At 36.0% G+C, this 26,043-nt stretch overlaps 1 protein-coding gene across 1 annotated transcript in view; it reads left to right on the top strand.

Annotated features, from left to right (window-relative positions):
• The window catches only part of GNAI1 (G protein subunit alpha i1), a 32,076-nt gene extending 7,330 nt beyond the window's left edge, over positions 1-24,746 (top strand). The window contains exons 2-8 of the mRNA XM_036400754.2: positions 12,352-12,394; positions 12,474-12,615; positions 16,773-16,930; positions 18,420-18,548; positions 21,543-21,672; positions 22,885-23,038; positions 23,935-24,746. Coding sequence (XP_036256647.1) covers positions 12,352-12,394; positions 12,474-12,615; positions 16,773-16,930; positions 18,420-18,548; positions 21,543-21,672; positions 22,885-23,038; positions 23,935-24,125 — 947 coding nt within the window. The 3' untranslated portion in view covers positions 24,126-24,746. The remainder of the gene's footprint in view (positions 1-12,351; positions 12,395-12,473; positions 12,616-16,772; positions 16,931-18,419; positions 18,549-21,542; positions 21,673-22,884; positions 23,039-23,934) is intronic.
• Positions 24,747-26,043: the final 1,297 nt, after the last annotated feature.

Genomic DNA, 26,043 nt, shown 5'->3' with positions numbered 1-26,043 from the left:
CTGATGGGGCTAATTGACGTAAAGCAGTTAAGAACCAATTCTTTTAATTAGAGACTTGTTAAAGAAGTTATAATGCAGTAAATTCTTAAATATGTGATAAGTTAGTTAAATGTGCGATAAGTAAGTGAATTGGTTTTCTGGCTTGGAAATTTAAGAGTCATTGATGCTTTAAATAAGACCACCCCTGATATGCTTTGTTAACTTGATCATCAAGTTGCTGTGTTGATTCACAGGTGTATGCTTACATGGGTACTTGGTGTTTATATTTACCAATACATGTAAACTTCAATATTGTATGTCCCTATAAAGTTGGTACTGAAATTAGAAAATACTTTTTGTGAAGCAACTTATTTAAAGGAATCAACACATTCATATATACTGTGCTTCAACTTCTGAAATAGACCAGACCTCATTACTTTTTCAAATATTCTGGTTAGAAATGTAGTGTTGCCTTTGTAGTGAGTAATATACTTAGCAAAGGTACCTGATTAAATCTTAAGTGAAATATAACAATATCTGGGCAACCAGAATGGACAGGAAGGCTTTACAATCGTTGCTCTAAGCAGATTGTTTTTATCGAAGTAATCAATGTATTGTAATAAAAATTCCTGTTGAAACTGTGAAGTGGGTTTATAATTAATAGTCTAGAATTTATTATGACCTGTTTCTTGACTTGAAAGTACTGGTGCTATCAAATGGCTACCTGTAATCCTATCTTCCTTTTGCAAAGTTGATGAAATATTTTTTTGCATACGACTTTGGGGTTTTTACATGGACAGAGCTGTTGTAGTTGTTTGAATCATGCTGCAAGTTTTTTATTGGTCACTGTGTAAGGACATTCTGAATCTCTGGGGGTTTTTAATAGTTTCCAATAAAACTAAAGAGGTTCTTGCCTACTTTCTAAATCTGTATTGGAATGCTGGAAATAAGCAGTGGATGTTGTCTTACAAGCAGCAGAGCTATTCTAGAAGCTCTCTGTTGCTAAAAAGGGAAGTGCTCTTGCAGCATCTGGCTGAATAGCTTTGCCCTGTCCCTGTCACTTTTAAATGTTTAATTCAGGGTTTTTTTGCTGGTTGAGTAGTCAAACTGGCTGTCCTGATTAGACTTAGTTTGCTGCTGGAGTAGTCAATTCAACTGGTATTTGATAATGGTCTGATGAGGACCTGACTAAAAGCATAATGAGGAACAGAGATATGTGCTGGAAATGCAGAGTAGCAGGTGGAGGGGAAAATGGATGCAGAATAGGATACTTTCAATTTCTGTATTTCTGTGTCACAGTTCACTGTAGAATTGGATTAGGAATAATGTGAAATTTGCAGGACCTGCAAGGTCCACTTGGTAGACATGTTAAACTCTATTCAAAACCCTCTTTTTTAAGATTTCTTTGCTATAATAGGAGACAGAGATAGCCCACGTTAAGGAATGTGCTGATTGCCAGTTAGAGGTAGGAGCTTCTTTTTGTTCCAAATACAGGGAGCATCAGATTTGTGCTTCTTCATGCTCTTGTGTTTTGTAGGTTGTAGGCTTGACTAGGAAGAATCCTCTTCTACCTAGCACTTCTTGGTGAAGAATGCAAGATGCTAGTGGGCAAGAAGTGCAACTGCCAGCCCAGTGTCCAAACAGTAGAGAAGAGAATGGAGGCAACAGTAAAGTTATAGTAATATTAAAATAGAACACAGTGTGAATGCAGTATTGAAACTTGCTATTACTGGAGATATTGGCCTTGCAATAAACAAATTGGGAGTAAACCAGACAATTGTTCTGCGTATTTATAGGTTTTATTTAAAGAAATGTTATTTTGAATCCTGTTGATTTCATGTCTGCTAATAATGTTTTATACAGTGATGAACTGAAAATAAGTAGTGAAGTCTCATTGAAGTGCTGACTGTATTCTTGATGCATTAAATATCTCTTGAAGCATTTTGAAAGTGGATTTCTCAGCTGTGTGCAGATCCTTAATAAATCTGGTAAACTCTTGGCAAAAGTGTTATATTCTTTCTAAAGCATATAAATGCTTAAGCATAAAGCTCTTGAATCATTGACATGGATCCCTTCTAATATGCTTTAGGGCTGCAGTGTTAGCTAGCAAAAGCTGTCATCTAATTCCTAGATGAGAGTCTATTTATATTATTTTCTCTACCTGCTGTTCTGGAAGATAGCAGCATTTGGGGTTAGGTTAGATCAGCCTTTGATGACATACTTGCTTGAAGCCCAACACCTGCTTCTGTAGGTGTCTGTTTTACTCCTTGCTTCTGGGATTATTGGGTGTCTTGGAGGGGGTTGACATTTTCATAAACTTCAAAGCTGTCTCAGTTTAATATGAGACTGGTTAAATACAAATGCTGTTTAAACAACAACAAAACCCAAAAAAAGCTGTATTTTTTAAGTACTGTTCACCCTACTTCAGGGCAGTTTTGTGTGTAAAATGCATGTGCATGGTACAAAAAAATAAGGTGGACTATGCTCATGAATTTTCTTTCTTGCTTCAAGTACAAATAGGAGTTATGAAAATGTTTGTATTTGAAAGAAATTGTTCACTGCTATCTAGGAACTTTTTACATTTTAATCTCTGTCACTTTAAATCCATCTGAGTTCTGGTGGAGTTGGTGACATTGAAGTGAATTTAGGTCAACTATCAATATGGTTATTTTCCTTATTTTTGTAGATCTTAGTCCTTGAGCTACAGGATGAAAAACTCTTAAGTTAGATGTGGATGAATATTGAAAATTAACATGAACTGAAGTTTATTGCTTTGTTTCTACAATAATGGGACAGCTTTTAGTGTAATTTCATTTTCCCTGAAATGAACTTTGACAGTACCCATTTATCACATTTGCAACAAATACCTTGTTGTTATGTACCAAGTAGAGCTTTGAATAAAATCAGTTGAGATTTACGTGAGAGATCTTTTTCCTGTTTTGCTAGAAATGCACACTCAGTTTTCTGATTGTCCAACTCTGCAGTTACATAGTTATATGAGATAGCTGGGACAGTAGGTTCTGTCAAAATCGTAGATAGAGCAACAGTAGTGTTGTTCTGAATTGGAAGTGGGGCTTGCAATGAAAATACATTGTTATTCCAAGTTGTTTTGTTGTATCTCTCTGCCAGAACAACCTCCCTAAAGTATGCCTTTGTTGCAGAGGAGGATTTTTTATAAAGCATTTTTGTTGTGATTAATGATAGGCTGCTTAGTAAGTTTGCCCTGGTGTCTCTGAACCTGCCATCTTTGCACACCGTATTTATAGCATGGTGCATTGTTAAAGGCCATGAAGGCCAACCACACTGTGGAGAGCAATGTCAAGGCACTGTGGTTTTTTGGAAGGTTTATTAGATACACATTTGAAAGACTGGATGAGGCTTGCTGTACTCCGTTGACAGAAATTGATGGTAACTCTCTTGATAGAGATTGTAAGAGTAAAGGACTTGGTTCTTTCTGTTGGAGCAGTCAGCATTTATCTCCTAGATTGGGCTCACATACAACAACCGCTGGAACTCATGTTCAAGAAGATCTTTAATCATATTCTTTCATACCATGATTTTAAATTATGTAGTAATTGTTTCTGAGCATACTACTTTGATTTTTTTAAGTAGCAAATTTAAATCTTACTTCAGTCTTGTAGAGCAGATAGTTATTTGCTGTATTGAAGTTCCATTCAAAATCCTAACAAGTTTTTGGGCTTTGAATTTTGGAGAGATTTCCAAGTATTTTAGATTACATTAGTGTGGATGCTGGCCTCTGATACATTTAAGTAGCCAACTGCTAATCTTATCAAGCTGGGTCAGTATTGGCATCTTAGATAAACCTGAAGCCATGCAAGTTTAGTTGCTGGTGATGTGCCATGTAGTTGTCAGGCAGCAAGCATGATTACCAAGTGGTTTGCATCTCCAAAGGTGCATTAGCACCTGTGTTTAATTTCTGGCATAAGTGAGAGGTTTATTTCCAAGCCTTTGATTCTCAGCTTGTCGTGGTCCTGCGGGGCTTGGCACTTCACATGAAGGAAGCTATGCTTCTGTCTTAATTGAACCAAAAAGTACAATGGCACTGTCCCTGTCTAAGGCAGTGATATTGGTGTTTAAGTGATCTCCTGTACATTCTGGACAGATACACCTTTCTAAAGTAGCTTCAATTCCAAGGTACCACATTTCCTTTTGAATGTTTCACAAAATTTCTGAAATATGACACTTGGCATTGTACTGGTGCTCTCCTTTTGAGTGAGATGACTCCCCTGTACAGTTATAAGTGATGCACATAATGATAAAAGAGTTCCTACTATGTAGCAGTAGCAGGAGCTAGTAATTTAAAACACCTGAGGAATATAGAAATGTGTTTGAAGAGCAAGGTAGAATTTGTATTCAAAAGCTGCATGCATTTAATTTTGTATGGTACATAAAATTGCACATAATTTCTGCTAGATGTCTGCTTATCACATGATTGAATTCTAAGCAAAAAGAACACTTCATAACACTTTGTCATAAAAAGATATGAAGCACTAATTGAAGATTGCAAGTAGCTCAAAACTCAGTTTATACTTCTAAAGATGTGAATAGAAGTTACCTGAAGGTTTGCAAAATGGAGTCTCTGCCCTCCTTGTTTCACCATAAAATTTATTTTTAGAATTCATTGGGTTCCAGAGGTTATATTAAATGTAAACAAATATTTTCTCCTTCTTGTTAAACTAATTAACACTGCCTTTATCACTTGCCTATGTGTTTGCTCTAGTAACAGACTAAATACCAATTTAAGAAACTCAGAGCAGTCTATTAGATATCTAGACCTGAATAAACATACAGGATGCTACTACGAGTTTATATGTGATTGCTTCTTGAGATGACATTTTATCTTAACAGTTTTCTTAAATTATGTTTTATGTACAATAGATTGACTATTTTATTGTATACAGTTGATTTCAAACATCTAATAAGAGCAGTACTGAAGACCTAGGAAAGACAAAATTAGTTGTAATTAATTTTTGATTTCTTAGGGAATTTACAAAAGTGACAGTGGTGTATGGGTATAAATGGTATTGCTTCTGTAGAACTAAGCCTGCATTTGCTGAAGCCTTGAGAATTATCTCAGTTCTTTTATCTCGAAAAAGAGACTGGTGCCATAATTTTAGAATCTGTCACTTCTCTGGTTTAAATCAGTGACGTAATCTGTGATTCACACTATTACTACATGGCTAATTTACTGAAGTATTTTCTGCCAGATACTAATCATATGGATTCTTAATTCATTGAAAGATTCCTGGCACGTTCACATTCCAGTAGCTGTGGAAATTCCAAGACTAATGCCACCTTAGAAGTAATGAAATATATCTCCCTTTGGTTGTATGAAAACAGTTGGGAAGGGGAAAAGGGACATAAACTGCAAGGGCTAGCAGCTGCTCCAGAATAAGAAGAATGCCAGATGGTGGTAGATAACTGTTACTGTTGGGAGACTTCAAAAAGGGGGAGTGGACAAAATAAGAAAATTCAGGCAGAGCAATGTGGGTTTTGGAGAATGTTTCATTTGGTGTTCAACCTGTCCAGAGTGTGTTGTAGCAAAGTTTCCACCGTGGGTTTCTTGTACTAGCCTTGATGTATTTTGAGTATAGTAACACTGATTGGCAGCTTGACTTCTAATTTTAATCTCATGTTTGATGATGTGTCATGAAGTGATAAATTTAAGAGATTATACTTCCAAGGTACAAAACCATGTGATTTTGTAAGAGATTCCTGACCCCATAGCAGAAAGGGTAGAAAGCACTGGGTGTTTAGTTTGTGCTGTGACCAGTGGCAGCTGAGAAACAGGCACAATTCAGCTTGTGCTTTCTACTGTGAAGGTCAAGTGTCTGACAGAATTGGATAGGAAAGGTGTGGAGAAGAGAAATTTACAGTACCTAAAACCAAAAATTTACACGCCCATGTATTTTATTTTAAATTTCACTTGTGTCTTTATGCTTAAGTCAGTCTGGTCTAAGTGTCCTATTCCACAGGCTGAAAAGCTGGCAAACATCTGTTGAAAGTTTTAAATGAATTGCTCTTGTCCATACTTGAACTCTCTTCTGGTAACATACAAGACTGTTCTACATTTTGTGGATTCTGTTCCTTAGTCTGACTTATTTGGTGTTATTTCAAAGCCAGCCCAATTTTTCTCTCTAGTTTTTATCTAATGCTTAAGTTATTTTAATTTAGTCTGCATTTTTTTTCTATGTTAGTATTACGAGGAGTATATTTATTCAATTAGAAATACTTGTACTTGAGAGTTGATTTTGTCCAAAGAGGGATACTGTGAACTTGAAGTTTGCCTTGCTTTTTACTTTGGTATTTGATTGGTTTCTTCAGGAACCAATTAGCAAATGTGTCACAAGTTAGAAGTGTTACTGTTAAGATCTCAGCCCTTCCTTTTGGTACACGGGTGCATAAAACATTTGTTCCAGAAATTAGTAGTTCTGGAATGCTTCCTATGTAGGCAGTGTGTGGGATAATGAGTCATGAGACATTCTAAGTAGTTTAAAGTAACATTTTTGCTTACCTGTTAATTTTAATCAAATTATTAAATGTTTCAATTCATTTTAAACACAGATTTGCTCCATTTGGAAAGAATATTGAATTTAAGATGGTGTTTGCTACAATTTCATAGTAATGAGTCATAGGGTGATAAAATCATTTAGGTTGGAAAAGAACCTTAAGATCGAGTCCAACCCAGTCTTTTTAATTGTTTTTAAATTTCTTTTTAGAATTGACCAATTTACAGCTTGGAGGATCAAATATTGCTTTAGCTGTTTCTTAAATTTATTTGAGCTCTGCTTGTCTTACTTGGCTCCTTCAAGGGAAAGATTCATTGAGACTGATCTGTTAAATGTTTTTTTGATGGGTTGGGGGCTTTTTTTGAACATGAAAATGCTTTGATTTTTTTTCTATTTCCAAAGTAGAGAGCTGGCCTTGGAAGAAAAATCATAATATGAGCTCAGTCCCTCTTTAGCTGAGCGTCAGCTTCACCAGGCTGCGGGTGGGGCTGGTCACAGGCCTGGGTTTATGTTCTGGCTCTCAATTCATGGAGTGCTGTCAGAATTCGTGCTGCATCCAGGCAAATACTGCTCTGGATAGCACAATACTAGCTGGGAAATAATGGCATGTGAAGGTAGAGCCTGAGTATTAAACTTTGATGCAGAAGACCCTTCAGATTATAGTAGAATCTATGGGGATAATGTGAAATTTTGCTATTTAAGTTGGATATGCTTTGCTCCCATACTTTGGCAGTCTGCATAAGGAAGCATAAGGATCTACCTGCTTTCTGGCAAGAGGGTATAAGAAGATTATTAGATTTAATCCAATTTATGTTCTTACTCAACTACATGAACAAAAGTTTTAAAATTCTTTAAATTAGAGTTTTGTAGATTGTGTAGCCCTCTTTTTGAGGAGCACATGAAAGACATAAAGTGTGCAAGAGAAAGAAAGGACTAATCAGTTATTGAAACTTCCATTAATGTAATGACCTAACAGTTAACTTAAATTTCCATTTAAAAGTAAACAAACAAAAAATGCCCACTACTCTTTAAATTCAGAAATTACATGCTGCTGTTCTTCTAGTCTAAGCAGAACTGTCATGTCTTTTAAAAAATATTTTTGTTATAAATAAATAGTAACAGAGCCAGTAAGACTGTTCAAATTCTTGACAGTAGTGATCTAAAATCAAGTATCGCACTTAAATAGCAAGCAATAAATAGCATCATTTACTAGATGTTTGAGGAATAGTCAATCAAGTCTGTCTAAATTTAGATAGTGTTTGGTTGTGACAGTATAGCTAGCTCTGACATTTTATACACAGCTGTCACATGTAATATTTAATACTGCTTGCTTCTGTCCAAAACTTTCTAAACCAGAGTTAGTTGTTCTCATTTTGCTGTATGAGCAACTTCTTTATGCTGAGATAAAAGAGGGAATTTTACAAAGTATACTGTCAGAAAACCTGGCAGAGTTCTGCAGAGGAGTGCAAAAATAATGCATTTCCTTTCAGTATGGTTCAATGTGTAAGGTGAAATTTTCCTGTCTACTTTGCAAAGATTATTAGGAATGCTGCAGTCATTTCAGTGTGCAGTTAAAGGAAAAACCCAAACCAATCATTTCTGTTTTCCATTAAATAACATAGGGGAATGCACCTTCCAGGAACTCACTGCTGATGTTAGGTACTCTGTAATAAATGACTTAATTATTCTTTGTGTATTATGGGTGTATGTGGTTATAAACTGAGAATGTTTTTATGATAATTGTAGGTATTTGATACATGTGAATTCTACCACCACGGAGAAACATGCATATCTGACTCAAAAAATGGAGTACAAGGTGTATGACAAAAATAATTAAATTTTTAAACTATAACTAGCCCTGACACTGACATTCTTGGTTAGTCAAATATGATAAATTTTTAACAGAACATTTCATGAGGTTATGCAAATTAAATGCTGTAGTATATTTCTTAATATCTCCAAAATTGCTGTTGAATGAAGGGAATATAACATCTTCAAATTATTTGAATAAAAATATTAGTCCAAAGCATATTATAGTAATTTCATTAATAAAACTAATCTTTAAACTTTTGTCACCTATTTGCACTTAAGTGCATAATTAGCTATTTTGAGATCATTTGGTTTATAAATGCTTCAGGTGTCTAAATAACAACTGACTTTTGAACTGGTGTCTGATTTCTGTTTATATTAATGTACTCCCATGGCCAGATTCTCAGATTTTGAGAACTATTGCTGCTCTATAAAGAAACTTGCATATTTATAAAGAACTAAGTCTTTTGCTTTGACATGAGCTAAAGATGGCATTAAGCAATCTAGATTGATGCTGACAGGCCTGCTCTCTTCCTTAGCTCTATTCCTCTGAGCTCAGTGTCTCCTCTGGGTTCCAGCACTCATTCTCTGGTGTTGGAGGAAGAAAGGTGTAACCACGTCAGTAGCAGTGCTGGGAAGACAACCCAGCACCATGTGGTGGGACAGCCTCTGACAGCCAGTCTTAAATTGGGCTGAGCCTGTCCTGAAGCTATGTATTTGGTTTAATAAGAGGAATATCCTAAAAGCATCACCTTATAGTATTTAAGTATAGGAATACTTTGTTCTGCAGAAGTTAAATACTTGAGTTGGAAGAAACCTCGTAGAGGTCATCTAGGCCTTGGCACAAAGCCAAGCTAACATCAAAACAGATAAGGTTGCTTGGAGCCTTGTCCAGTTGAACCTTGAAGATCTCCAAGGCTCAGTTTTTACTTCCTCTGTGGGCAGTGCAGCCTCTTCATGGAGCAGGTTCCCTGCACCTCCTTCCCCTATCTCTCTGAAATTAGATGTGCTAGGGGTTCTTAATTGCCTCACATCTCATTGTTGTGTAGGTCTGACAAGTTTACTTCTGCTTTAAGCTGTCAGAAGTGGGTGTTATGGCAAGGACAGAAATTTACAGATATCCAACCTTCTTTACCCCACACCAATCTTTCTAGGATTAAAATGCCCAGTTCCTTGTAGCTTTTCTTTGAATGTCACGTGCCCTCTAAACATCTAAGTGACCTTCAACTGTTTTTTGTCTATCTCATTTCCTGGGTGCTGAGGGGGAGAATTGTATACAGTACTTGGATACAGCATAATGAATGCTGACTGCTGGGGATGAGCAGTGTCCTTTGACTTGTTTGCACTGTTGCCACTGCAGCAGTGGAAGCTGTTGGCCAGGGTCAACCCCAACACCCACACAGCTGTGTGGTCACTCTCCCTTGGGATAAGGAAAAAATAGAAGGAAGGCAAGAAGATACATGGGTCAAGATAATGATGTTTTAATAGGGAAAACCATGGCTTGCACGCACTAGCAGAGCAAAGAGCAGAGTTAATTCCTTCCTTCTCACTGGGAGGCAGGTGTTTGGCCACTTCCTGGAAAGCAGGGCCTTGGCTTGCAGAATGGTTGTGTGGAAAGAATCATAGAATCCTTTCGTTTGGAAAAAGCTTATAATGTCATTGTGTCCAACCATTAACCCAGCACTGCCAAGCCCACCACTAAACCATGTCCCCAGCTTCCAGAGCTGGAGTTTTTAAATACCTCCAGGTATGGGTGACTCCACCACTTCCCTGGGCAGCCTGTTTCCATGCTTGACAATGCCTTTGATGAAAACATTTTTTTACTAATAGCCAGCCTTAAACTCTCCTGGTGCAACCTGAGGCCATTTTCTATTGTCCTATCACTTATTACCTGTGAGAAGAGACTTACCCCACCTGGCTAAAACCTCCTTTAAGGTAGCTGTAGAGAGTGTTGAGGTCTCCCCTGAGCCTCCTGTTCTCCAGGATAAAAAACTCCAGTACCCTCAGCTTCTCCTTGTATGAATTATGTCCCAGACCCTTCACTAGAACCAACCTCCAAAGGTTTTAGCAAAGAAATGTTCAGACAAACACTGTAACAACAAATGACTACCCCTCTTCCCCCCTGAGTTTTTACTGCTGAGAATGGTATCATATTGTATGGAATGTCCCTTTGGTTGACTTAGGTCAGCTGTCCTGGCTGTGTCCCTTCTCAAGGTCTTGTCCAAGCCCAGCCTACTCACTAGGGCTGGGGACCTGGTGGAAAAGACAAAATGCCTTGATGCTGTGCATGCATTTTTCAGCTATAAGAGAACCATCACTTTATCTTACTAATGAGTGTTACCAGCCCTGGTTTAGCTACAAACCTGAAGTGCAGCACCATAAGGGCTGCTGTGAAGAGAGTTAACTTTGTCCCAGATAGACCCAGTGCAGCATCCTGTAATGTGGTTGATCTTTATCACCACAAGGCCCCACTGCTGACTCTTCAGTTTCTTGAGCCCCACAGTTTTCCTAACCTATTAGTCTCAAATCTAATGTGTTGGATGTGTTACTCAGTGCCCCTTGCAGGACTTCATAATTGTCTGTGTTCTGAGATACCTCAGCTCAGTCCTCTAGCATGTGAGGACCTTCTGAATAACACCTCTGTTATCTAACACTGGCAACCACTTCCTGGCCTCCCAGGCTCATGTCAGCTGCAACCTTGATGTCAGTGCATTCTACTTTTGCTTTCGGGTCATTGGTTGAAGATGCTAAACTGTGCTAGCCCAGTGTTGTCTCCTGGAGACAGCCTAAACACCTTCCAGTTAGATTTTTGAACCATTGACACAAGCCTTTAAATGTGACTGTCTAGGCAGTTTTTCAGACACCCTGAAGTTGGTACTTATCCAGCTGGGTACAAGGGCTGCCATGGACGGTGGCATTGGAAGCCTTATTAGAGTCAAAGTAAATTACATCTGTTAAATGTTCTTCACCCCCAAACCCACCTGTTTTCCTCATGAAAACTTAGTAAGTACAGTTTGTACTTTGTAGACCTGTGTTGACACTTCTCAATAACCTTTTATTTTATTATCCAAGATGAAGTTGACTGTCATGAGTCAGGTTCTTGCCCTTTTTTTGGAGACAAATAAGTACAGCCTTTGTCAGTGCCTTTCTGTGGTCAGAGTGTTCTTTTGGTTATATTGGAGTTGGACAATGGGTGATCTCTTTGCATTAGAAATACCTGTAGATTGTATGAAGATTGTACTCACTTCTGTAAAGCTATATTGAGAAAAGGGAACTGTGAGAGGGAGAATTCAGCACAAGTCACAGAAAAACTGGGAGGGTGCTATCTAAAGGGATTAGACTGCAGCTGTAAGAGTTCCACATGTTTTTAGGGTAAGAAGCAGACTAAAGATAGATTGTTGAGACAGCAAAAACTGCATCTTTTTCCCTGTCTGTTAACAGATACTGTTTTTCTAGGCTTTGTATTTTAACATAGCTTCTTGTTTTGTTTTGTTGTTAAGCACTTAAAATGATATCAGGTTGACTGGCAAACCTCATGCCATCTGTTCTAACAAAAAGTAGGCTGACTGTTGGTTTATTCATGCTAGGGTCAAAAGACGGTTACAAGGACTGAAGCCTTGAAGAATTTTAAGGTGTTCATTTGCAGTTTTGAAAGATCATTAATACAGTGTGAAGAGTGGATTTTGGTTACGTTTTGGTTAAAAAGACAGAGGAATTAAGCTTTAGATCTCATTGAAGTTGAGCAGCTTATCACCTGTTCACATTAGAAACACCAGCAGACTGTGTAAAGATTATGCTCTCTTCTGTAAGAGAAAAGACTCTTAGAACTGAGATTTGTTCTTAAAATGGCTTGATTTTGCAAATACCAGATGAAGGTGCATTTTTATATTAAAAATCAGTTTGTAGCATGTTCAACATGTTGTAACCTGTTGAAGGTTTTTATACGGGTTAAATACATGAAGTATAGAATCAAAATGTATTTTCAAAGATTAGTAAAAGCCTAATAGTGAATTTTCACATGTTTATTTTTCAGGAGCTGGTGAATCGGGGAAAAGCACAATTGTCAAGCAAATGAAGTAAGTGTGGTGGAATACGGTGATAGATAAATATTTTTTTAATTTGAATAGAGAATTTATTTATTTTTTTCTTCCATAGGATTATCCATGAAGCTGGTTATTCAGAAGAAGAATGTAAACAGTACAAAGCTGTTGTCTACAGTAACACCATTCAGTCCATTATTGCTATCATTAGAGCAATGGGGAGGTTGAAGATAGACTTTGGTGATCCAGTCAGGGCTGTGAGTATTGAAATACACGCACAGATATACAGCTGAAATATCCATACTATTTCCTTCAGAAATCTTTGTGAGTTACAGTGTTTGATAACTAAATGCCTTTGGTCTTTACACACAAGGTTACCTGTGGAGCAGTCAGCACTGGGTTGATTCACAACAACTTTTTGGTTTAGATACTATTTTCTGAATTCTGTCTAAATTTGGAGATCTAAACATCTGAATCTTAAGGACTCCACAGTCATGTCTCTATTTGTATGGACTTGGGGGCTACTAAGTAGGTAATTTAGGTTAGGCACCTTGAAAAATACAGCTTAAATAGGGAGGCATCTAGCTACTTCTGCACTGTACTGCCTGCACCTCTCTATTAGGTCATAGACACAGTAATGCCTGAACTTTGCCAGCCTCTGAGCTGGATCCTGTTTCATACTGATTTCCAGTGTTGAGGTCTTTATTTTGCTCAAAGAGACATGGGCATGGACCTGCTGCTGGGATGCCATTTTTTCATTATACTAATCCTGGGATTTTTCCCAAGAAATTAGACCTTTTCCTAAGCTTTTCTGTACGTTTTCCATCTTATTTCATCTAATGTCCCATGTGCAAATCTCTGATGAGTTTATTTGCTGTCCCACCTACTGGTATCTCCAGTCCTAACCCTGTGCTCTTACTTATGGTGACCCTGATTACATCCACATCTGGTCAGGCAGGGAGATGTTTGGAATATCTCTGTAAAATGCTCAGTTTATCTTTTTTTTTGCTTGTCTTCTCATTACAAAACTCTATACAGTCTGTGCTGCAGTGCTGAAACTGATCCCCAGAGTTGTTGGTCTGAGCAGCAGTTAAACTTGGTTCAGGATGTATGCTTTTGTCTCCTCCCCACAGAAATCAGAAATCACAGTGCAGAATGCTTGCCAGTACTGGTTTGGAAGCCAGAACTTGCCACAGTGTGACTGCCTCACAGGAAAGATGGAGGAAGGATCTTGTTGTTCATGAACATGTTCATAAGTGTATGTAAGGTAGTCAGGAATATGTTGTCATAAGTTCTTTCCATCACTTTAAGGTAGAATTACAGTTTGGGAGGCAAGGAGGGTTTTTAAAAGAAACAGTATGTAGATTCTTCATTCTTGACAGTCTTCAAGATTTTATTGATTGTTTGAAAAGCAGTTTATAAATGTTAGACAGTATTCATTCAGTAACCTTGTGAAATGCAGTATGTATGGTTGTCATAAGGAAGATGCTTGTAAAATGATGTATAGTGAGTCATAAAGTTGTATCTGAAATCTAAATCTGATTGAAAGCTAATTACAACCATTATTTTATGTACATATGTTAATTCTACCTGATGTTTCTTCAGTTATAAGCATAACTAGTAAAAGCTTCAATTTCACTGGTTATTCCTCTCTACATTTGCTCTCATGTTTGCTGTAGTCTGCCCTTGAGACCAAAGTTTTCCAGAGCACTGACAGTATTTCACTACTTGTTAGTTCAGTGTTTGTGCAGCCCTCTCTGGAGTCTGGCAGTTGATGCTGGAAAGAGGCAGATGGTAGACTTATGTTACTGAATGCGTAGTAAGAGAAACCGGAGGAGGAGTAAATTTAGGTGTTAGCTGATAAAATGACTAACAAGATTTTGAGGGCCTTGTTATATATGATGTCAGTTTTAAGTCATCTGAGTTTTTTGACTTCAGAGAGCTGTATAAATGATGAGGCAAACTTGTGTCAGGAACAATCTTAAAATAGCTGTCCATCCCTGTGTAATTAGTCAGGTCTTGGTGGTCCAAATTATTTTTTTTTCAGGGGAACATTGCTATGGAATGTTAGCATTAGATGTTAGTAGTAGCATGTTCATACCTTAATTATTTTCAATTTTGTTTTAATTTTGTTGTCTTTAGCAGAAAAAATAGCTCAAAATTGTAACTCCTGGTGTAAAGTGTTACATTCAGATTATTTTTCTTAAAATTATGAGGTGAATTTCTGATGGTTTTGTTCTAAAATGGGGTAAGGTGTCTTTGAAAATCACATACTCTTACTTCTGTCATAAGACTAATGGTAGACCAGTGAGTTGGATGTTCTCTTTTTTGAAGTTATTGAATCAAGGGAGCATAGGTAACACCAGCAGGTCAGTTGTAAATCTGGTGTATCTTCCTTTGTGCTACAGGATAGTTTAAGTAGAAGCATTTAGTGAAGGTGCTTCAATGGCCTGTGAACCACTTTCTAAATGTGAGATTTGCACCAGTTGGAGAGATTGTTAAATTGGTTATTTTACATTACCTTATGTATGGAATCTCTTTAAAAAAATGACACTGTAGAGGAAGTTTCCCTATTTCAGTGTAACTAAAGGAAATTCTCTAGCATTGATTAATAATTAAAATAGAACTTGATCATTGCATACTGCCTCACATGTGGTGTCTGTAGTAGTTGTCATTTTAGCAAAAGGAAGATGGGGTAACAGAGACCATTTTGCATTTTAATGTTTGGCCTTTAAAAAAGCTGAAATTAATTATCTTATGCAGGCATAGTGTTCAAATTAAAGCTCCTGAAATCTGACTATCCAACCCTTTGATCTTTAGAGCTCTGGATTTTATATGTAATTATTATTGCAATCTGTTAAGTTTTTATTATTTGTTCACAGTTTTTTCTGTGTATGTATAGTAATCAGTATTTTTGTTTGATGAATGTTGTTTTAGATTTCTACCTACTCTAGCTTTCAAAAGACACTTTCAACTATACATCAACAACCCATTCTTCATATGCATACCTACAAATGTATATATATGTTTGAATCTCTTCAAGTTTGGCTTGAGTTCACTGAACTGCAAGCCTTTCATTTTCAGCCTCTGAAATTCAGTATTACCCAATCCATCTGTAAACAATTTCCCTGTCAGCTCACACAGTCTTTGATTATTTAAGTCGACAGTGGACAGTATCTTTAGAACAATCACTGCTTTCTGTGCTTATCCTGAAAATGGGCTTTATTTTCTCCACAGCTTTGTTTTGGAACAGCAAAGTGACAGATTTTTCTACAGATTTGCATATGTGTCTTCACGTACATTTTGTGAGAATAACGTTATATGTTGCCTTTTTAAATCCTCCTCTTTCTTGAAACACTTTCAGTTCCCAACTGACATGTCTGAGTCTCCCTTTTATCCTTCCTCCTTTCCAGCTTCATTGTTCTCTTTCTTTTAATTACTGGACAAACAGTGCATGCTGTGGATAGTTGTTACAAGCTGATTTTTCTGGCTGATGTACCTTGGCATTGGATCATGTTCCCCTAATAAGCAAGGTCAAGCAGCTACCTACAGGAGAGTACTAATGTGGATTTTCCCTATATCCATCTGCTGTCTTTCCTTCAGTGCCTTACAGGCCTAAATGTAATAGAAATACTTTAGAAAATAAAATATTAAGTTTTGTTGCTCAGTCATAGTTGGATGTTGCTGGTGAACTGGTCAAATGCTGATAAAAGGGGAATAGTGGATTTACATCCTGTACTCCATTAGCCTCACTCTCAAAGCCAGTTATTGTATATAGTTTTAAAATCCAGCATTTGCTCTTAAAAATCTTGATGTTTGCTTGATATTGCATTACCAAGAGAACCTGGTCTCAGTAGAATAATTAAGGCAATGGGTATTTGTAGCTGATTCATCTGAAAAGATTTTTAGAAGTGTTTTTCTAATTCCTGATGTATTATTGGGAAGAAGTGATTATTTGTCCCTTTCAAAGTTGTGTAGTTAATTAAAATTAAGCATTTAATTTGTTTTCTTCAGTTGTTCAGTATACAGCTACCCTTCTGAAGGGTCTAGTTTGTCTTGTAACCATTTTATCCAGGATGTGGTATTATATGAGCATGTATGGTTAGCTTTAGGTTTGAGCACAAAATATGTTACTACTCCTGTTTATAAAAACCTCACTCAAGTTATAAACAGACCAGAAGCTTTGTCAGCTAATGATAAATTCGATTACTAGTCTTTTTCTGTTGTTAAAAAATGTGGGAATTAATATCTAATGCAGAACACTAAAATAAATTTTCTTCCACTTTTTTTTTGTTTGATTACATTTGCATTTACCAGGTTAAGTAATGCATTTGCTGGATCTAGTTCTTAGGTGATAATACTTCAGTTGTATTTCTCAATATTTCTCTCTTCACCCTGTGTTTCCATCCTAAAGGATGATGCTCGTCAGCTCTTTGTGTTGGCTGGAGCAGCAGAAGAAGGATTTATGACTTCAGAGCTTGCAGGAGTTATCAAGAGACTCTGGAAAGACACCGGGGTTCAAGCCTGTTTCAACAGATCTCGAGAATACCAGCTCAACGACTCTGCTGCCTAGTAAGTACTGTGTGACAGACGAGATTCTCTTTGCCTTCTAGCTAGTAGCTAAAGCAGTATGAGGTGTCATGTTTTGACAAATTCTGCTCCCACGTAGATGCAAACCACAGAAGTATCTGGACAAAGATAGTGTCTGCTTGGGTCAAAATGCTGCAGCAAAGCTTTGAGGTTAGAAAGGAAAAGGCATAGTGTAATTATGAGCTTGTCGTGTTCTGACCACATGTTTCACTCCCTTAAAGATGGTAAAGATTGATTTAAGATGCTTTAATAGGTTTTCTATTACAAAAGCATGACTAAAGTACCTTTTTAGTATCTGAGTGTGTCCAAAAAACTGTGATTACGTGATCTGTATCTCTATTACCAAGGATACTACCTTTTTTCATAATAAAGTTTTTCCTATTTGAACACTGCTATGTTTTCATTGTTAATTAATGGTGTCTATTGGAAATATGTTGAGCCAAGTAGCAATTAAAATGTACCTTTTATGCCAGGGCACTTAAGTAAGAAAATAAAACATTAAGGAATTAGGAAGGCAAAAAATAAGGTGGCATGGGAGTAAGGAATGGTAAGTCAGTAAAGGAAAAGAGTCCACTGAAGGAAATGTAAGATGGTAGGGTGGCAATAGCAGTGATAGTGCCATTTTTAATGATTCTGAAGTATTTTGTAGTACTTGAAGCTGCTTCTCAGTTGTATAAGTTTTTTCCATATGAACACTTAATTTGGAGATTCACATACTCTCCTGTCCTGTCTGTGGTCTGTTTTGTTGTGTTAGACAACTGTGACTCAAGTTTCATAAGAAAACTATTCTTCTGGCCATATAAATGTATCTGTAAAATTGTTAACATCTTGTTACACAGAAAATAGAACACAATGCCTTCCCTGTTTACTATGGGAAAAGCACAAGTAAGAGCTGTATAGTTTTTTGGAAACACTGGACTTGGCCTGCATTGCAAGGAGTTTGGCAATGAAAACATACTAATTCTAAAAAATACATGCAATTAGGAATTCTCAATAGAAAGTTAATTGTCATGTATTAGGCACTTTCTCAGACACATTAATTCTGGCCAAAACACTGAGTTACTCTTTTCATATCTGTTATCAAGTAGAGTGATTTTGGGCTTTGTTTATGGTTCAAAGTAATCTGCAGTTCAGTAGGTTGCAAAGATGAAGATGTTCTCATTAATGCCAATAACATGGATGTTTATGGAACCATGTTTGCATTTAGGAATTTCTAAAGAAGAATTCTTTGTAATGGAATAAATTGCTTAAGTTTCCTTTCATCTAGGATGAAATCTCATTGTGTCTCAAAAGCTTATTTTGAAAAAAACTTGGAAATTTGAGTAGAATACTGCATCTTGTGTCTCAGAGAAAACTCTTTATAAAATTCAAGCACAGTGTAATGAATGGACTTAAAACTTATGTAATTCTTTGTAATTCTTTTGTTGCTGTTTTATGAATAACTGAAAGCAGTGTTTATTTTTACCTTTAGTTACTTGAATGACTTGGACAGGATAGCACAAACCAGCTACATTCCAACTCAACAGGATGTTCTCAGGACTAGAGTGAAAACTACAGGAATAGTGGAAACTCACTTTACTTTCAAGGATCTTCATTTTAAGTATGTAAATCGTGCTGCATGGTTATCTGTCCATCAGAGTTCCTGTAAAATTATGGAATATGGAATTCAATGGTGTAATTTAACAAAATTGTCTAACCACAAGCTTGATTATTACCCCCCCCCTTTTTATGGAAAAAAACCCAACAACTTATGCTTGACTCAATTTTCTGAAGAGAGTTGTTGGAGCTCCAATAAATGTTTTTGTTATATTGAAAATGCTTTTTAAGGATACTTTTGATATAAATTAAATCTCAAAACAAAATATTGCATTTTCTGCCATGTTAAATAGCTGTTCTATTGGATTCTTGTTTTAAATTCTGTTGGAGAACTGGAAGCTTATAAGAGTTTGCTGGTGTTGTATGAAAGAGTAATTCCATTTTCCCAAAGAGGTAAATTCAAATATGTCCTATACTCTAAGGTAGTATTTTAGACATAAAAGAATGTCACTTACATTTTCTGTGGTGTGAGATTTAGAAAATAATGATAATATTCTGAGCATTTTATGTCTAAAGACACAGAATCAAAGAATGGTTTGGGTTGGAAGGGACCTTAAAGATTGTCTAGTTCTAACCTTGCTGCAGTGGGCAGGGATACCTTGCACTAGACCAGGTTGCTCAAAGCTCATCCAGCCTGGCCTTGGACACTTCCAGGGATGGGGCATCCGTAGCTGCTCTGGACAGCTTGTTCCAGTGCCTCACCACCCTCACAATAAAGAATTTCCTCCTAATACCTTATCTAAACTTGCTCTCTTTCACTTTGAACTCATTCACCCTTGTCCTCTCACAAGATGCTCTTGAAAAAAGTTTGCCCTGACTCAGGTGCAGCATTCAAGGTGAAAACACAAGATAGTGTTAACCATCAGTGCACTCTACCTCCTAGTGATGAGGAAGAATGAGAAGAAAACTCAGTCAAACCCACTTTAAGTATGGATTTAGGTTCTGCAGAAATTGTTCAGCATGTCTGTATTATATATTTGTTTAGTATCTTTATAGAAAATATTTTTTTTTTCATGGAAATGCCTGGCAAATACCGAAATGTGGATACTTCAGGACTGTGAAAAATCTTTTGTTTCCTTGTTTTAGGGTTTAAGAATACAAAATTTGTATAAATCCACAAAAGAATAGCTGATAAATGGTAATGAATTTCTTGCAAACCTAAGAAGAGTAGTCCTTAGCCAAGCCTGAAGAGAGAACTTTAGTATTCTCAGGAGCTCTCCATCTTCTCACTTACTTTCAAATGTTTCTTGTTCCCTCCTGAAGATGGGTCTAGTCTTTACAGATTATTGGGACTGTTACAAGGACCATATGGTTACACTGCTGTAAAATGTGTCTTTGAGCTAGGCCTGTGGAATTGTTTAACTGTAATGTTGTACATTCAAACATCTGTACCTGTGCCTTAGGCAATAGGCTTAATGAGTTATTAGGAGAGCCTGCAGTACACTCTTACATAACCTTGAAATGAACTTTTAAGATCATCCAAACACATGAAAGGCTTGATTATACTAAGACAAGGGTACATAAGTATGACTAGCTGCACAGAATCAATTTCTTTCCCTTTCTTTCCTGTTCTGCTCTGTGTGTTTAGATTCCTTCAGGTTGGGCCTCAATTCAGCCTTCTCCATAAAGCAATTAACATAGCTTTGATTATTGATTCAATCTGAATTGCAAATAGCAAGTCATCTTCATCCTGTTCTATAGCCTAGTCCAAAAGTTGAGTCTGATTATTTACTAGTTTTGTGTTCAAAGAACACTTTTTTTGTAGAAGTGTTAATTCTTATGGAAAATCAGGTCTCAGTATAAAGTTACAAAACATAGCATTAGAATTGACAGAAGTAATTACTGAAATTTAAGGGATTAATTATTAAGATACAGTACAAAGTACAGCATTAAGTACAAAATATATTCTCTGGGTACAGCCATTTTTAATTACTTGAGAACTGAGTAGTAGGTGGCTGGCTCACATTTGTATAGAGTGATATCCAAAGACCTCCCTTCAAAGATTTTTCTGAAGGTAAGGAGCACCTCTAAGGAATCCTTTTTTTCAGCAGGAATTATCTTTCAATGTTTTTGACATGGCATTATTTCAATGTAGCAGCTTAAAATGGCAGTGAGAATTGTCGCTTCTGCAGTAGTTTTTCCAAGTATAAGACCTTGTTAGAGGTTACAGTGTTTCTGACAGTTTTCCATGAAAAAGCAAAGGGTCTTTTTTTTCTTCTAATTTGTTTCCTTCTCCACTTACTTTTACTGTGGGGTTTTTTTTCCTATTAAAACCTAGCAACTTGGAACAATTGAAGATATCTAAAAATAACAACTGTAATTGAATCCCTTCAAGTGCAATTTACAGTGTTTCTGTAGTGCACTAACATTAAATCAGTCAGGGTTCTTACCTGCCCTGTACTTGCAACCTTACAACTCATGGAAAACAGGAAAGGAGGCTAATAAAAAACACAAGTCAGCTTCAGTAAGTGTCATATGTGAGACTTAATTGCATTTCAAAAAATGCATTTATTGTTGGGAAAATGAGAGATTTTTTACTATATAATGCTTATTTTGTCGTCTAAGATAATCTCTTAAAAATATTTCATATCACATGGCCAATTGAAGAACAGATTTAAGTTGTAATTTGACTTAGAAGAGAGAGGAGCTGAAACTCACCAGGACATTGTTGATCAGTATCTTTTATTATGATAGACTTTTTAGTAAAGCTAACTGTATATTTTATTTTATACAGATTAAAATTAACTTTGTTAATGAAATATAATATTATAAATAGTTAATTTTGTTTGTCTTTCATCTCATACTTTCTCATGTTCTCTAAAATGTGTAGGAAGACTTTCAAAGCTTAAAATTGAGGTGTAAACTGAGAAAATACAGAGTTTTTTGCCTTCTTTTTAAGATGTTGTTCTCAGACTTACACAGCTGATAGTTTGAGATTTTTAGCTTCAGAAAGCTAAAAATTCCAAAGTTCATTCTCCTTTTTGCTTCTGTTTTGCAGAATGTTTGATGTTGGAGGCCAAAGATCAGAGCGGAAGAAGTGGATTCATTGTTTTGAGGGTGTTACAGCAATTATTTTTTGTGTGGCACTGAGTGATTATGACTTGGTCTTGGCTGAAGACGAGGAAATGGCAAGTACCATAATGCTGAAGAAGGGAATAGTTGTTGCACAGAAGCTAAGCTTTGAAGGAAGGCTATAAATGGGTCTTTTGCAGTATTACTGCTTTGTAAGATGTGTGGGGTTTGTGCAAAAGGTCTCAGTGAAATGGTGATGGAACCCAAAAGCATGAATTCTAAAGTATTTCCTCATATTCTCATAAGGAATACTAAAAGATAAGTATTCTTTCAGCCACACTTTTTCATGTTTTAAAGGAACCATAAATTTATGAGGATGTATTGTCAGTATTATACATTTTAGTCTCTTTCTTGATGCCAGAAGTGCATAGTAAGAAATTTTTTTACTTACCTGTATCTGCTTTACCACATTTTGTTTCGTTTCATTCCTCAGTCTTCAGTTTTTGTTTCTTTCTAACTGTGTTTCTCCAATCTCTTGTCTTAGTTGCAGAAATCTTTCTCTTCTTTTTCCTTTCCAACACCCTCGGCTCCTTTCTCCTCTTTCAAGAGTTTACTCCTTCCGTGTCACTGTGCACAGGGTGCATTTTACTCTCTTGAGTGGTCTGAAGTGATGCTTACCTCTGTATGTGAATCATTAACAGACTCTTGTGCTCTTCCTTGTGTTCTGCAACTTTCTATAACATATAATTTGGGGAGGAAAGAGAAATAAGAAAACCTTTCAAGTCAAATATAGTGTCAAAGAAGGTCGTAGCTAGCATCCTGCTACTTAAATGACTGGAACTTGGCCAAAGTACTTACATGTTGGATAATTTTTCTACAGAGTTAAATATTATGGTAAGAGTTAAAATACCTGCTTACTTGATTCTCTAGCTTTGTAGAACTTTCTTCCTTATTCTGGAATATCAGCTAGGTGCAGAATTTATTTTCAATTTCCAGAAGATCTAATCAGTGTTAAGACAAATACAGGTAACTCAGCAATTCTGTAAAATATCTGTACGGCAAAATGTCAAACACACAAAAAAATTATGAAATATTGAGAATTTAAACCTGGAAATGAGAAAAAAGTAGTTGCTTAAACCCTGCTTGTGGAAGTGATCTTTGTGGTAGTCTTGGCTTCTCTGTATTTCCCTGCAGTAAAATATGATTTAGTTTGCTAAAAACTTAGTTTTGTAACTGGATCATTTGTAAGCAGTCAAAAATATGTATCCTTATGTTACTACTGAAGTCTGATAAAATAGAAAGTGATGGCTTTTTTTTTTCACTTACAGAATCGGATGCATGAGAGCATGAAATTGTTTGACAGTATTTGCAACAATAAATGGTTCACAGACACTTCTATTATTCTGTTCCTGAACAAGAAAGATCTTTTTGAAGAAAAAATCAAAAGAAGTCCTCTCACTATTTGCTACCCTGAATATGCAGGTATTGGAGGGGTGTAGATGTCAAGGTTTTGGTTTTTGTTTTTTTTTTGTTGAATATACCTGATTTTCCATGCACAGATCATGAGGAGTTGCATAACTTCAGGTATCTAAAATATTTATATGACCTAAAATTTAGATGGGGGTTGTTTTGATGGGTTACAAATAAAACAGTGCTTAAGTCTTTTTAACCAGGTGAAATATGCTGGTCCACTGATAAACATTTACATGTTACTGCTGCAACTTTTCAGGCTCATTTATTTAGCCCGTTATTTCTAAGAAAATAACAAACTGCTTTTGTACTTTGATATAAGTAGGAATTCCTGAGAGACATGAGAGGTTTTTGAACAGGGAGTGTACATACATTTTGACATTGTGGCTTATTCAGGAAATATACAGCAAAAGAGCATTAATTCATTTAACAGGTCTTAGCATTTTTATGTATCATTTTCATTGTAACTTCAGACAGAAAATAACATGTTGGAAGTAAAAAGCTTGGGAGAAATTTGGATGCCAAGTGTCTGTAACTGAGTGTGGGAAAACCCCAAAGCTTTTAAACGCATAAAAATTTAAAGGGAGTAACTTAAATGAAGGAAATAAAATGTCCTAAACTAGGAAAGTGATGGTTCATTAATGACTTGTTCCTCTGGCACTGGAGTAAATAGAAAGACTATTCCTGCACCTGGAACTGAATTGAGTGCTAAGTTTTTACTATTACAAATGCATCCAAAAGGTCTCCTTCCAAGGTTTTATTAATGGTATCTTAAAGCAATGGCTGTGGAATTTCTCCTCTTCAGGTTTAGGTTAACTGTTTCCAAAGAACCCCCCTTCCTTCAAAGATAGTGCATCTTGTTCTTCCTCTGTTGGAAATCTGCTTACTGAGCAATTTTCTTCTTCTAGGGTCAAACACCTATGAAGAAGCAGCTGCTTACATTCAGTGTCAGTTTGAAGATCTGAACAAGAGGAAAGACACAAAAGAAATCTACACTCACTTCACGTGTGCCACAGACACAAAAAATGTGCAGTTTGTTTTTGATGCTGTAACTGATGTCATTATTAAAAATAACCTTAAGGACTGTGGCCTCTTCTGAGAACAGACAAAAGGTTGTTAAATGGTAAATTACATGCCTGAAAACAGGACTTAAACATTTGGAATATGCCCACGCTGTGTAAAACCTGCATAGATATACTTAATTCTCTTTTATTTTATTTTTAGGTTTGGAGATAGACTTCGCACAATTCTAATCTGATTCTTTTCAAGGTGAAAGAAGTACAAAATGCATTGTGCTCAATGATAGATCAGTACTGTACTTGCCTGTTTTAACAGCTTTATTTATGTTTGTCTTGTAAATTTAAGTAATTAGTTAACACTGAGATGTCAGTTGATTGTATGTAAACTTACAGTTGTAGTAATGTATTTGTATAAACGTTGAACGGAATATTTTAGTAACTTGTTGTCCTCTAAAACATTCCTCTAAAATTTCCATGTTTTATGAAGATACTCTTAGAGGAGACAGACACTTTTTGCCTTTGGATTATTTAAACATCTTGTAAAATTAAATTTTCTTTTCATCTTAAGGGTGCATGCTGCCTTATTCTTTACTTTTGTTGGTAATACTGTATATGGCGTTAGCTTTTTTGATATTTAAACAGCCTCATACACCTTCTCAGACTTAAAGAAACATAACCAATAAACTTATTTTTTGCCTTAAGTATTGAAAAAAAATCTTTTTATAAATTTAGGATAAACACAAAGATTATTTTAAAATTCAAATGAAATTCATAGTGTATGAAATCCAGGCTTGCAGTCTTTGCAGTGGAAATATGGCAACACTGGGAAATTGTTCTTTAAGGGTCAGCTACCCCTGAAGCTAATGGAAATGCAAAAAGGAAGTTGTTAAAACTATTCATATCAATAAAAAAAATGATACTGTGCTCTTTACTCAGCGGATTAAATGGAAAAATTACCTTTGGGGTGTTTTAAATAGCACAGGCTGGAGTTCAGAGTAATGTTTTTTCTGCTTACTTTAAGCATAAATTCATGTTCTCCTTAAATTTTTTGCTATTTTCTGGTAATAAAACTAGTTGGATAACTTTAAAACCATAGAAAGATTGTGTTCTCCCACAAGACATGGGGGCTTCACAGATTAAAGCAAATTCCTGTTGCATATAGCAAGAATCTTCAACGTTTTGGGTAGGGTGTTTTAGTGAGTTAGAAGTGCTGATTTTTAATTTCCTCTTTAATTATAGCCTCACAGTTTCTTATAAGTTAAAGATGATTTTCTTCTGGTTATGCTTTCATTATGTGATTTGCTGTCTTAGGTAGCTATCATCCATTGCCTTAGGGATAGTGCCAAAACTGATTTTTTTAATACAGTTTTTAAAAGGAATAAGCTTCTAAATGTAAATAAGTTGATGGTTGTCTTAAATGTATGTTGTCATCTAGAAAACACGAACATACCAAACCTGGAGATAAAATTTTCTATAATTGTTAAAATATTTCAGGCAGCTACAGTACACCGTAAGTTCTTTGAGAAGTAAATAAGTCTTGGAGCCTGTGGCTATTTTTCTATATTATCTTAGCATTTATGTTCTTAGAATGTTCAAAATATTGAAGTCATTGTTCTGTTGTTTAAATTTTGATTGTGTATGTGTTTAAGTTAGGCCTCTGCTTGAGTAAAACTTACCTGCCCTTCTCATTCTTTAATGCTTTCTTTGTTAGGTACAGAATTGCTAAATGCATTTTAAATGAAAGATTAGAAAGGAGATAAGTTATTGCTGGGGGTTGTTAAACATGTTGATACATTGAGCTCTTTCAGCAGTTATGGTAAGCAATCTGTATATCCTGGGCTGCTTTTAAGTGTGCTTTATGGTTTTGGATATGATTTTAAATCTCACTGAACTACTTTGTGGAATTGTATTTACACCTACGTTCCAGCTGGTTTTTGTACTTAATGTAAAACAAAAATTGGGATTAATCAAATTAAATAAATCTAAATTTTGTGCCTT

This window comes from Molothrus ater, chromosome 5 (genome assembly GCF_012460135.2).
Source record: "Molothrus ater isolate BHLD 08-10-18 breed brown headed cowbird chromosome 5, BPBGC_Mater_1.1, whole genome shotgun sequence".
Lineage (NCBI taxonomy): Eukaryota > Metazoa > Chordata > Aves > Passeriformes > Icteridae > Molothrus > Molothrus ater.
The sequence above is the reverse complement of the archived record's forward strand: the minus strand, read 5'-3'. Positions and strand labels throughout refer to the sequence as shown.